The following is a 13,009-nucleotide window of genomic DNA, read 5'->3' on the forward strand; positions in this document are numbered from 1 at the left end:
ATTGTGACTGATAAGTATGCACAAAATTAAGCCATTGCAACGGCTGCTACTACTGCTTTTGGCTGTATGATGTACTTTGGTTCCTGTTTACAGACAACAGTGAGCCATACCTAGTCAGAAACAACATAAGCAAGTTTATTAGGGTTTACTTCAGGTGTGCAATTTGCACGATGCTAAAAGATGACTTATTTATTAGCTTTAGTTACCTCTTAGCCACATTAGCCTCATAGCTAATCACCAATCATGTCTTGGCTGATAAACTGGCAAACTATCACTTTAAGGGAGAGCCTAAAGGAGCTTTATGTGTAATGTATAAGCCTTAAAATGGTACACCAGTTCTTCTTCACTGACACACAGGCAGAAGACTGCGCTGGTACGGCGGCGATGGAGGGAGTCCTCCATGTTTAATGGCTTTTCTAAGCTGGGCTTGAAATGGAGGAGCTCTTGCGGCGCGTCACGTGCAGGAGGAGGAGTAACCCGGCGGTGTGATAAGAGGAGAAGTGTGTGTATAGAATTCTCATCATTCCAATCACATGTTTCTGCCAAACCACATCACTCACTGCAACAGGGTGAACCACAGCACAGCGCCACCTCCACCCACACACTCAAACAATACAGAAATCACTGCACAGAATCGCTCAACTACATTCAATTACACACACACTTCGATATGTAACCCAATCAGATAGCGTTAGCATGTGTGGACTTTGATACCACAACATAAAAAGCGATATGAATTAGTGGCAACATATTTTCAGCTCCCTTGGTTTGTGTTTTAAGTGTAGGAACAAACCGAACATCTCAATTTATTTCCCATGTTACTAATGTATGTACTTGTGTTCTGCACCAGTGCCTGATTATAATTTAAATTTTGATACTGGTTCTGGATCTGACTCTAATGTTAATACTGATTCTGGTTCTGGCTCTATTCTGGTTCTGATACCAATTCTGATACTGATTCTGGTTATGAGTATAATTCTGATCCTGAATCTGATTTTGATTCTGATACTTATTCTGATTCTGATTCTGATACCAATTCTGATTTTGGTTATGAGTCTAATTCTGATCCTGATTCTAATACTGATTCTGGTTCTGATTCTGATACTGATTCTGATTATATTTTTAAAAATGATTCTGGTTCTGACTCTAATGTTGATACTGATTTTGATTCTGATTCTAAACTGACTCTGGTTATGAGTCTAATTCTGATCCTGATTCTGGGTTTGATTCCGATTCTGTCTCTGGTACTGATTAATTTTTTGATCATGATTTAGATTCTGATACTGATACAGATTCTAAATCTATTTCTGAATATGTTTCTAATTTTGATTTTGATTCTGGTTCTGATTCTGATTATAACTCTAATTCTAATTTTGATTCTAATTGTGATACTGATTTTGGTTCTGATTGTGATGTTAATAATGATACTGGTTCTGATACAGAAACTGCTATTTATTCCAATTCTGGTTCTGATTCTGATCCTGATTCTGCACTCCTCTGCCTGTGGATACATGTGCAGGTATGAACTGAAAGTGAACGGTGGGACAGCTGTGGTGGTTGTGTAGATATTGTTACGAGCACTTTGTCCTCCATCAGCAGTGCTTGAATGAGCAGTGATTTATTCATTTGTTAGAGCATCATAACTCTCACTGTGATTGTCGTAACTCTCAAATGCAATTAAGGCCTGACACGTCCATCACATCACACTAAATGTGCATGACCGAAGGCGGACAGAGACAGAGGGCTGAGAGAGGATCCATATGGCTGAATTCTGACGCTAAATATCTGAATTGTGCTGCTGTCTGGATACGAGTGCTGAGAAGAGCTAACAGGGCTGCATCTAGTTCAAGCACAAAACAGCAAGCACACTTTATCACACTCTCCTCATCTGCAGTGCACATCCACCCAGATACATATTTACATAGCGTTGGCTCAGGACACTGTTTTATACTCTCTCTCTCTGTCTCTCCCTCTCTGTCTGTCTCTCTCTCTCTCTCTCTCTCTGTCTGTCTCTCACACACACATGGGTGAGTCACTTCACCACTCTTTTGGGGAGATTGTAAAAAAAGATAAACAAAATCCTTTCCTAGGGTTTCTGAACTCTCTACCAGAGAGATATAGGTAGATAGACAGATAGAGAGAGTGAAAGGAAAGTTAGACAGCGAGAAAGAGACAGAAAGAGAGAGAGAGAGAGAGAAAGAGAGAGTAAGAAAGAAAAAGAAGAGAGAGAGAAAGGGAGAGAAAAGAGACTGAGAAAGGAGAGAGAGTTAGAGAGCAAGAGAGAGAAAGAGAAATAGAGAGAGAGAGTAAGAAAGAGGGGAGAAAGAGAGAGAGTGAGAGAGAGAAAGCGAGAGAGAAAGGAGAGAGACTGAGGTAAGAGAGCACGAGAGTGTGTGTGTGTGTGTGTGAGTGAGAGAGAGAGAGAGAGAGAGAGAGAGAGAGAGAGAGAGAGAGAGAGAGAGAGAGAGAGAGAGAGAGCGCTGTGTATCCCTGGCTCGCCCGCCCGCTCGCCCGGCAGCCTCCTCAGCCCCCCTCCTGAGACCCGCTTTACTCCCATCAGCTCCACGCCTCTTATCACTCCCTTCCAGATGCACGTCGGGCGAGAGGCTCCATAATTAGGTGGCGAGATCTCAGGCTCCGATCACTTTGGAGCTTATCAGTCCTGACACCAATCTCCTTGAGTGACATTCCACCCCAACGCTTATATAAGCCCCAGTCCTGGATCAGTGTGAAAAGTCAATGCACCAGAAGATGAAGAGGGAGAGAAAAAAAAAGGGGGAGAGCCACTGAACGCCGGGGGCGACCGCTTCCTTTTTTTTTGTTTCTCCTTTTAATGAAACACAGAGCTGCTTAGCGAGGAAGAAGGAGTAAAAAGATAAAGGGTTTGTTTTCACAGTTTTGGCAAAAGATCCTTGGCTGCGATGTTAAAACGTTGGTCGGCACGGAACACTGGAGGCACAGATACAGACGAAAAGCTGCTGAAAAGACAGAAAACCATTTCTTTGCACAGGCGGTTTCAAATGTTGTAGGACTTCAATGGCTGCTTGTGTGCAAATGAAAATCCTCACTGTGCATTAGATACGATTGTCTTAAAGACACAAGTGTACATTTGATTTGTACTGGATTATTACTGTACAGCATATTTTTAATTATTATTCCAATCTAAAATTTTACATAAGAGAACATGTTATAAAAAGTCTACGTTTTCAGATTTCGTTTATTTATTTATTCAATTTATTACTTTATTTAATTTACTTTTATTTCTTCTTATTATCATTATTATAACACCTTCAAGGTTCATTCTTAGAAGTTGGTTGTATTTTCTGCAACTAATCCCAAACACATTCAGTGATGCTAAGGTCTGGGCTGGCCAGTCCATTGCTCTGAGAACACCAGAGGCTTCTGTGTTTGATAAACACAGTGAAAGGAAAGACCACTATAAGTGAAAAGAAGTGAAAAGAAAGACCAATTCACAAGCAAACTATTATAAAAATAGAAAAAATTTGCCAAAGTTAATATAGTTTCTTTATGTTTCATTAACATAAAAATAAAACAATAATTGTAGCATATGTCATGTTTTGCTGTAAAATCTTAGAACTTCATCAACTCATAAGGCTTTAATTGACTTGTAAGGACTGGTTGAGTTAATAATTCCAGAGCGTCATAAATTCTCTGACTCTTCTAACATTATGCTAGCTCTCAATAACCATAGGCTCCTGTAAGTGTCTGGCTGAGCATCTGAAAATGAAGCTAATTGATGCCTAGATCAGGAGAAGACTTTAAAAACATGTCAAAGTGCTTACATCTCGCAGATTCCACTCTTCGAAATGTCATTAAGAATGGCAGTTAAGGGCAACAGTGGAAGTCAAGGCAAGATCTGAAGGACTAAGAAAACTCTCAGATAGAACTGCTCTAGAAAGGCAAAGCAAAACCCCCATATGATGGTAAAGAAGCTGCAGCTGAAAGTGTAACTGACACATGAGTGGTGGTTCACTGTTCTACTGTGCAGTGTCATTTCACAAACATGATCTGCATGGAGGAGTCATCAGAAGGACACCTTACATGAGACCTCATTCTTCCTAAAAGTCAATGTCTGAAATATGCAAATATCTCGAAACACATGTTGTGGTCTGATGAGATAATAATTTTACTTTCTGGCCACAATTATCAATGGCATGTTTGGAGAAAAAAGGTGCAGCATATGATGAAAGGAACACCCTGCCAACTGTTAAGCATGGGGGTGAATCTATTATGTTTTGGGGTTGTGTGAAACATTGCAAGCGTAGGTGGAAAAAAATGGACTTCACAACATACCAACATGTGAGCAAAGTGTGTACAAATCAAGAAAACATGTAATTCAAGTTTGAGATTACCTTTTGCATACATCTGTACATCTTCATCTCCTCATCAGCATGCTTGGTGTTGTTAACTTGCTGTAAAATGAATGTGTAACAAGTCAGACTAAAGGTTAAAATGTGAAAAAGAGGCTTTACTAGTTTGTCCAAAATCCACAATCGAGGTTGAAAAACAGGTGAAGGTCAAAACCAAAGTGAGCCAACAATGTACAAACATAACAAAGATAAATCCAGGCAACCAGTCCAAAAAGGGAACAGGCAAAAGGGAGAGTTGAAAATACAAACAATGGGTCAGATACACAAAGAGTAGATCAGAACACAGACAACAACACTCAGTAGAAAGAAGCAATACATCGCAACTAACCTAGCCTGAAACCTGGGCTTCTAAATTAACTGGATGTAGTCATATGATACATAAAACAGGTGAAGAACTTTAATAGTCTGGGGAAGCTGATCTCTGATAGGTGGAACCTGGTGACCTTGATGTCACATGTTCACCCAGAGGTTTCTGGGAATTGGTGTCCTGAGAGTCCTGGCTGGAGGGATGCGTGACAGAATATCTTCCCATTCTAATATTTTCCAGAGGGAAGCACATGATGTAACTTATGGTTGCAGGTAGCATTTGAGGACACACACACACACACACACACACATACATATATATATATATATATATATATTTAATTTAATATATTGTATATTTAAATATACATATATATAATGTGTATATATGTATATAAATATATGTATATACATACATACATACATAAATACACGCATATGTATGTATACATAAACAATGAGTGCGTTTACATGCACTTGAATAATCAGACATTTGGAAAACTCCGGGTCTGCATGAGTCAGACAGTAATCGGATCAGCCAATAAACTCACAGAAGATAAAATTAAAAACTCAAACTTCATGCTGTGACTTTTTTTTAAACATCGCACCACTTTACCTGAAAATAAGAACATACATCATCTACAACATGAAGAATATTTGAATCCTTCATTTTGTCAAGCATGTAGTTTGTTTCATCGTCGCTCCGAAAGTGTTTTGCTGCGTCTTGCGGCAACACTGCTTGCTTATTTACGGTACCGCGGTCTGTTTCGCACATGCGCAGACTGAGAAATGCAAAAGAAATCAGAGTAAGAGTTCACATACACTGAGACATCTTTTTGTCATAACTTAAGATCTGACAGGTCAAGATAAGATTTTTCACAAATTCATGTTACAGAAGCAAATATTATCTTGGTTTAGGAATCTTATCTCACAGCATCTATCTCAAGTTAGCAAATCTTAACTTACTCGATCGAAGTCGACAATCAGCTGTCACGTCTGTTACCTAGCAACTGAGTATAGGTGCACAGTTGAAACGTAAAGACGCCATAAAGTTAGCTAACGTTAGCTATCGTTACTGAGGTAAAAAAGGTCAAATAAAACTAAAGCGTGATAAACTGAAAGTTAAGAATATTGTGTCAGCGCTTCGTGCTGTTTATCAGAGCGTCGCCTCTCCACAGTTTGAGTTTCATTTCCCAAACACTTTAGCTGAGCACGCTAATGTTATTCGTCCTAATAAACAGACACACGTTCAGCTCTGTCTCCTCATTATTCACCACTATCACTGAGTTTTTATCAAACATTAACACCTGAAGGTAAAATGGGATGGTGGAGATCGTGTGTGCAACATCTGAGGTTTTAAAAACGCTGTTAGGAAAAAAAAAACACACAGGTCAAAGCATAGTTTTCAATGTAGATATCATTATGATCATTATGCCAGTTATAGTGTACTTTGCTGCCTGACACTGCACAAAACAATACAAACAGATTAAAACAGAAGGTAAGACTCCTCTTATCTTAAAATTAGGACAGGATTTAGGAAATCTTGTCTAGTTAGGATGTTTCTGTAGTACTGTTTTCCTATCTGGAGTTAGGATAAGATTATAAACTTAAGAACTGTTGTTCTGTAAAAGCTTTAGTCCTAATTTCAACCCTAACTAAAGTTGTCATGGTGACTGAGCAGATGAGATAAGATTTCAGACTTAAGAAGTTTCTGTAATATGGCCCCTGATTACTGAATTAAAATCCAGCTCTCTTTATCGGATTTCTTAATCGGATTTTACTCCGATCTAAGAAATTGGAGCACGCTGCTTACATGACCATTTGAATAATCGGATAACTGCAGAAATCTGATTATGATCAGATTATTGAGTGCATGTAAACGCACTCATTGATTTTGTTACTATTATTATTAATAATTAAGAACAACAATAACTATAATCTTATAGTTATTCTTGTTTTATGCCGATGTATCATTTTACTGCAGATTTAAGAAAAAAAAGGAGTAAAAGATGTATCACAGGATTCTCTGAAGCAAAAAGTGGCCTTATCTGATCCAGCACTCTGTAAAGCCAGATATATCAAATAACAGTCGAAGCTCACCATCCTCACTCAAACAGCCAATATCCAGTACAGTGGAGCTGAAGCCTCAAATCCACAACCCCAGCAAACCATCCTGATAAGTAAGCTGTGGATCAAGTCTTCAAATGTGCGTCCCGTGCATCACAGTCGTACGTGAGGCCTAATGTCTTTTCAGCAGGGGCAGCAGCCTGGAATAGAAACCATTTAATGCACAAATAGAAAAATAATGACAGCCATCGTTTAATACATGCAAAGTTAAACACTGTCTTATCTTGCCTTGGCAGCAGGAGAATGTGTTATTTTCTCATCCTAGGCCTTTCTCCAGCAAGTTCACACTGACAATGAGCCCATTATGTTAAAACAGGGACTAGCCTCGAGGGATGGAGGTGGGGTTGGGCCTGGTAATTTAGAGCCACATCCATGCACAGGGGCTTAATTGTGGATTGTGTGTTTTGTTGAGGGGTCAGCAAGCCTCTCAAAAGCAAACACGGGGTGTTAGGACTGGAAAGCACAGCTTACAGATCGACTGTTTCTGCTTCAGATAAGGATGCTGGACAGATGATGATGTTAGAGGGCCACCACCAGGCTCTCCATGCTCACTTCAGCCTGCAGGCCACTACCTAGTAAAAACTGTGATGCATTTCTCTGGAAATGATATTATTTTAAATCAGTGGTTACACTTTCTGCCTTGCTTTCCAGAGTTTGACATACATTTTTATTCACAGTGTTCAGATCCATTATTAGCAGTGACTGTAGAAGAACAACATGAGGCATTTTCATTTTTATCAGTCAAGGAAAAGAAAAGGAAAAGAAAAAGGAGTGAGAGTTGCTTTAAGGGCAGTGTTTCAGAATATTACTTGTTCAAATCACATAAACATTTTGACTCCTATTAAGAAATTATACCTGATATTATTACATTACCTTATATTACATTTAGGATGTTTCACTATATCACCCATTTGCATTCTGTCATTTTCTAAGCAATGTTTTTTTTCCGTGTTTGTTTTTTTTATTTGAACAGCAAACAGGCAAATCTGCTCTGAACTTATGCATTTTAATGTGGACCATATTGATATTCATGTTTTATCAAATTAAATGAACAAAAGCAAACAGGATCAGTATCCTGCCGTGCTGTGAAAACATGGCCAAGTGTGTCATTTCCCCCCTGCAGGCTACAGATAAACAGAAGCAGGTTACTGTAACATACTTGGCCTAATAACCTGGAAACGTTCTGTTCTTAGTCTGATAGGATGTTGTAGGGTCCATGTTTGCTAGCGAAAGTGCTGAAGTCCACATGAACTGCACGGGTCAGTGTTCTCCTGCTCCAACAAACAGAATTCAGCTTCTGAAGGACAATATTATGTGCAGTGCAGGCCTTGAACAAAGATAGATAGATAGATAGATAGATAGATAGATAGATAGATAGATAGAGAGAGAGACATACATACAGACAGACAGACAGACAGATAGATAGATAGATAGATAGATAGATAGAGAGAGAGACATACAGACAGACAGACAGACAGACAGACAGATAGATAGATAGAGATAGATAGATAGATAGATAGATAGATAGACACAGATAGAGAGACATACAGACAGACAGATAGATAGATAGATAGATAGATAGATAGATAGATAGAGAGACATACAGACAGACAGACAGACAGATAGAGAGACATACAGACAGACAGACAGACAGACAGATAGACAGATAGATAGATAGACAGATAGCCAGACAGATAGAGACAGACAGACAGACCAGACAGACAGACAGACAGACAGATAGATAGATAGATAGATAGATAGATAGATAGAGATAAATAGGCATATGGACAGACAGAAAGACAGATAGAAAGACAGATAGAGAGACATACAGACAGAAAAACAGACAGACAGACAGACAGACAGACAGACAGATAGATAGATAGATAGATAGATAGATAGACAGACAGATAGAGAGACATACAGACAGACAGACAGATAGACAGATAGATAGATAGACAGACAGATAGAGAGACAGACAGACAGACAGATAGATAGATAGATAGATAGATAGATAGATAGATAGATAGATAGAGACACACAGACAGACAGACAGAAAGACATACGGACAGACAGACAGACAGATAGAGAGACATATATACAGACAGACAGACAGACAGACAGATAGATAGATAGATAGATAGATAGATAGATAGCCAGACAGATAGAGACAGACAGACAGACCAGACAGACAGATAGATACATAGATAGATAGATAGATAGATAGATAGATAGATAGACAGACATATGAACAGACAGAAAGACAGCTAGAGAGACATACAGACAGACAGACAGACAGACAGACAGATGGATAGACAGATAGATAGATAGATAGATAGATAGATAGATAGATAGATAGATAGATAGATACAGTGACTACGGCTCTGTCCACACTGAGAGGAGACGAAAAAAATAAAGCATGAATGTCTGCTGACATTCTACGTCATCTACGTGATGACGTAGCTGATTAAGGTGGTCCTTGACCACCGTCAAAGACGCATCTAGGCGGTTTAGCGTTCATACTACAAAGGTTTTGCTGTGATATGCGTCCCTGACTGCCTCCGAAGGTGGTTTAGGTGATCAGATCACAAAGTGTCTCCAAGACACATTGTACCCTGTTTGTACTTAGTGCTGTCCACTTATGATCAGGTGACCAAGGTCATATGTTAATGTCAGATGTAAACGGGGCCTAAAGTGACATCTGCATTTAGATCAGTGAGAAAGACACCAGTAAACAGGGTTGGAAATCGTGGTTGAATGAGAACAAAGTGAGCATGATGCATTAGTTTAAGAGCCGTGCATTGGTTTAAGAGCTGCTGTTCCTCAGGTGACTGAGAATGTCAGCAAGAACAGTCTGTTCACATTTACATAGAGAGGGATGTTATAGTAGGGCTGCAGTACTTAAAGCCCTCATTACAGAGATGAATGCACAGTTGAGAGTTCAGTGTTGGCATTAGTCTTCACTAGTAGTCTACAGAGATGTGAAAAAAGTGATCATGTCAGATGAGTCTTCCTTCACCATATTCTACACAAGTGAGAGAGTGCATGTGTTGCGAGAACAGTAAGTGAACACTAAGAGACCTCTATAGCACTGAATGCTTGACCCCTACAGTGGGGCAGTCTGGTGGCTCTGTTATGCCATGGGGGCATTTTGCTGATGTGGTTTGAATCTACTTGTACCATTAGAGTGAAGGGTCACTGCAAATCAATACAAAGTTGTTCTGACTGATCACCTTTATCCTATGATGAAACATTTCTATGCTGATAGGGGTGGTCTCTTCCTGGATGACAGTACCCCCATCAAGAGGGCACAGCACTCATTGAATGCATTGATTATGAAAATGATTTTGTTTTTGAGTATGAAAATAATGTAAATGATGTAAATAATTTGCTATAGCCTTTGCAGAACCCAACTGAACACCTATGGGAGATTTTGGACTGATCTGGTAGACAGTGTTTTTCACCATCATTATCAAATACTGAGGGAATATTGTTTGGAATAATGGTGTCTCCTTCCAGGACCGATCCAGAGACTTATAGCAAGGACCCTGAAGCAGTTCTGGCAGTTTAAAGTAATTAATCTGGCAACAACAAAATAAATGTTTTAAGTAAGTAAGTTTTACTTTTTGCTCTTTTTTTTTTCAAAGTACCTTGCTGGAGAGTGAAATGACACCAGATTAATTAGTTCAACCAACACCTTACTTGTTTTTTTTTTCTTTAATGTGTTGTCTATTGTTTATATATATATATATATTTATATATAGACATATATATATATATATATATATATATATATATATATATATATATATATATATATCACTCATCGTGGCTTTTCAACCTGCTTTCGGTCAGGAGAGGAAACGCCGCACATTTCTAGCTGGGGTTACTTGAGTTCATTACGGCGCTTCCATCACTGAGGCTGGATTGAAACAGAAGCCACGCCCAACATTTAAAAGCAGCTCTATCACTGGCCCGGAATGAAATGCCACTTTGACCACGCCCTCTATGCAAAATAAAGGGCTACTATTGGCTGAGACTGCATTTGCTAATCTGGTAGAGTTCATCGCCCTCATCAGGAGTCCGTATCTTTTCGCTTTATGATTGTTTTTTCCTCTGTTTTCGTCATCACAGCCTGTTATATGAAGATTCCCAAAGTAACACTAACACTTACTACTAACACTAGTATACACTAACCTGTCCTGTTTATTTATTCAGCCTGTTGTTTCCATTTCCCGGATTTGGCAACGCCCCGTGGCGTCCAACGTGACGTGCCTACGCCCGTTGACAACCGTCGTTTGAGAACCGTTAAGAACCTGACTGTTACATAACGATTTAAGCTGCTTTTTGGTAATAAATATCCCTTTAATATTAAAAATGTATTTAGATACATTAAATCATAAAACCAAGCACAATGCAGGAAATTTACGAAGTTCCAAACTCTGCTTAGACTTCCTTAAGCTTGGGCGAGTACGGCACGGTAGCTACGCCCCGTATGCAAAAATAGACACAGCCATTGGCTCAGACTGCAACGACAGCCTGCGTACGCCCTCTATGCAAAAATAAGCGCTACTATTGGCTGCTTCTGGTTGGCATTGGTGTTGATTTCCGGTATTCAGCGGGTGGAATTTCAGGTTCCTCGTCGTCCTGGTTGTTGGGGGGATTTTCTGGGAGGGTAGGTCGTGTTATTGCCCGATTACCCCCGCCGTATCGTACATCCTCGCCTCCTACCTTCATCAGACCCTTCATGTATGTAACTCCACGCGTTTGTGTCGGAGACAAGCATGACGGAGAGCTCAGCGAGTCGGGAAGAGAACGGCGGTCCGTGTCATGGTGCAGCAAACGGGCTGAAGGAGGGAAGGAACGGCTTCGTGAAGAACCACCACCACCAGCAGAAGAAGATATATAAACAGCGCGACGAGAAGGTAAACAAGCCTCCATTAATTTGTCTACTTTTGCAGTGCGTGGCTTCTACATGGCTTCGTGTTCGAATTTTACCGTTCCACCTTAAATGCTTGTGGCGCCAGAACGTAACTGCTTCACCATTTAAGGTGGAACGGGAAAATTCGAACGAGTAGCTGGCGAACAGGAAGCCAACTTCAGCCTTTAGCTCCGTTTTGCATTGTATGGCTGTGACCCCTGCTTGTGAACATGGACGTCTACAATAACAGAAGTACAGCACAGTACCTGCCTGTTGTGCTCACCTGCTCACCTGCTCCTCACCCAGGAGAGTCAGGTGTGTTTGATTAGGGTTGAATCTGAACTCAAGGTGTGAGCAGATATGCAGGAGCAGGGCTGGGCTCTAATGTAATGTGAGTAATGTAAGCTGGCGGTTGCCACACACCACCCTGATAAGTTGGACTGCAGGCCAGAAAGTTCAGCTAAAGATGTGGACATGGGAGGTTTGTTTACCTCTGCAGTCATTTTTGCTTGGCCATGGTTATCCACTGATCTCAAACGTGTTTGTCCAGCCTGGCAGGAAAGCAGGTTTGAAGTATGGCCGTGACTGTTCTTATCAGCTGCTGCTAGGCCCAGAAAGTTGGTCAGTTTGTGATTGTCCGATTAATGTCCATGTGTGAAAACTTGACCTTAGTTCATATGCACACTGAGCTTGCTTGAGCACAAATCTGACGTCTTTTTTCCCAGTTGATCATACTATATGACAAAAAATCACAATAATATGAGCATTTTGGTCACACTAGGCTTCTGATTTGAACAAAACAATTGAAAAGTCCAAATCTGAATGTTGAAAAAAGTATAAAAATGACAAAAAGTGAGCAAAAACTGTAAATTGGTACTGTCAGAGATGTTCATCCCAGGTTATGCAAAGTTTTAAACCAATCAGAAAAAGCAAACTGGATGGCATCCTACTAAATTTAGTTCATCAGTGGAGTTAAATCTGTTCAAGAGATGGAAGATTTAGCAAAAAAATCTAATATGATACTGCTTTAAGTTTCTCATCATGATATTTAGTTTTTTCTGAGGTTTGGACCAGACAGAAAAGAACAAGTGGTGCCACATTTACTATTAAAAACTATGAATACAGTGACACACACTGCACTGCATTGATCCAGTTAAACAGCTCTCTTTGTAATGAAGCATGCAGTTGGTCAGTGTACGGTAATGTTAAATATAATCATATTGACCGGCTCTAACTTCAGCCGTGCCTCCCGTCTGTATAAAACAGC

The 13,009-nt window shown here is 39.9% G+C and overlaps 1 protein-coding gene across 1 annotated transcript in view; it reads left to right on the top strand.

The window, feature by feature from the left end:
* The first annotated feature begins 11,427 nt into the window (after window positions 1-11,427).
* The window catches only part of sptlc2a (serine palmitoyltransferase, long chain base subunit 2a), a 40,030-nt gene continuing 38,448 nt past the window's right edge, over window positions 11,428-13,009 (top strand). Inside the window, 1 exon segment of the mRNA XM_036594151.1 lies at window positions 11,428-11,746. Within this exon segment, the coding sequence (XP_036450044.1) occupies window positions 11,606-11,746 (141 nt within the window). The 5' untranslated portion in view covers window positions 11,428-11,605.

This window comes from Colossoma macropomum, unplaced genomic scaffold, assembly GCF_904425465.1.
Source record: "Colossoma macropomum unplaced genomic scaffold, Colossoma_macropomum, whole genome shotgun sequence".
In the NCBI taxonomy this organism is placed as follows: domain Eukaryota; kingdom Metazoa; phylum Chordata; class Actinopteri; order Characiformes; family Serrasalmidae; genus Colossoma; species Colossoma macropomum.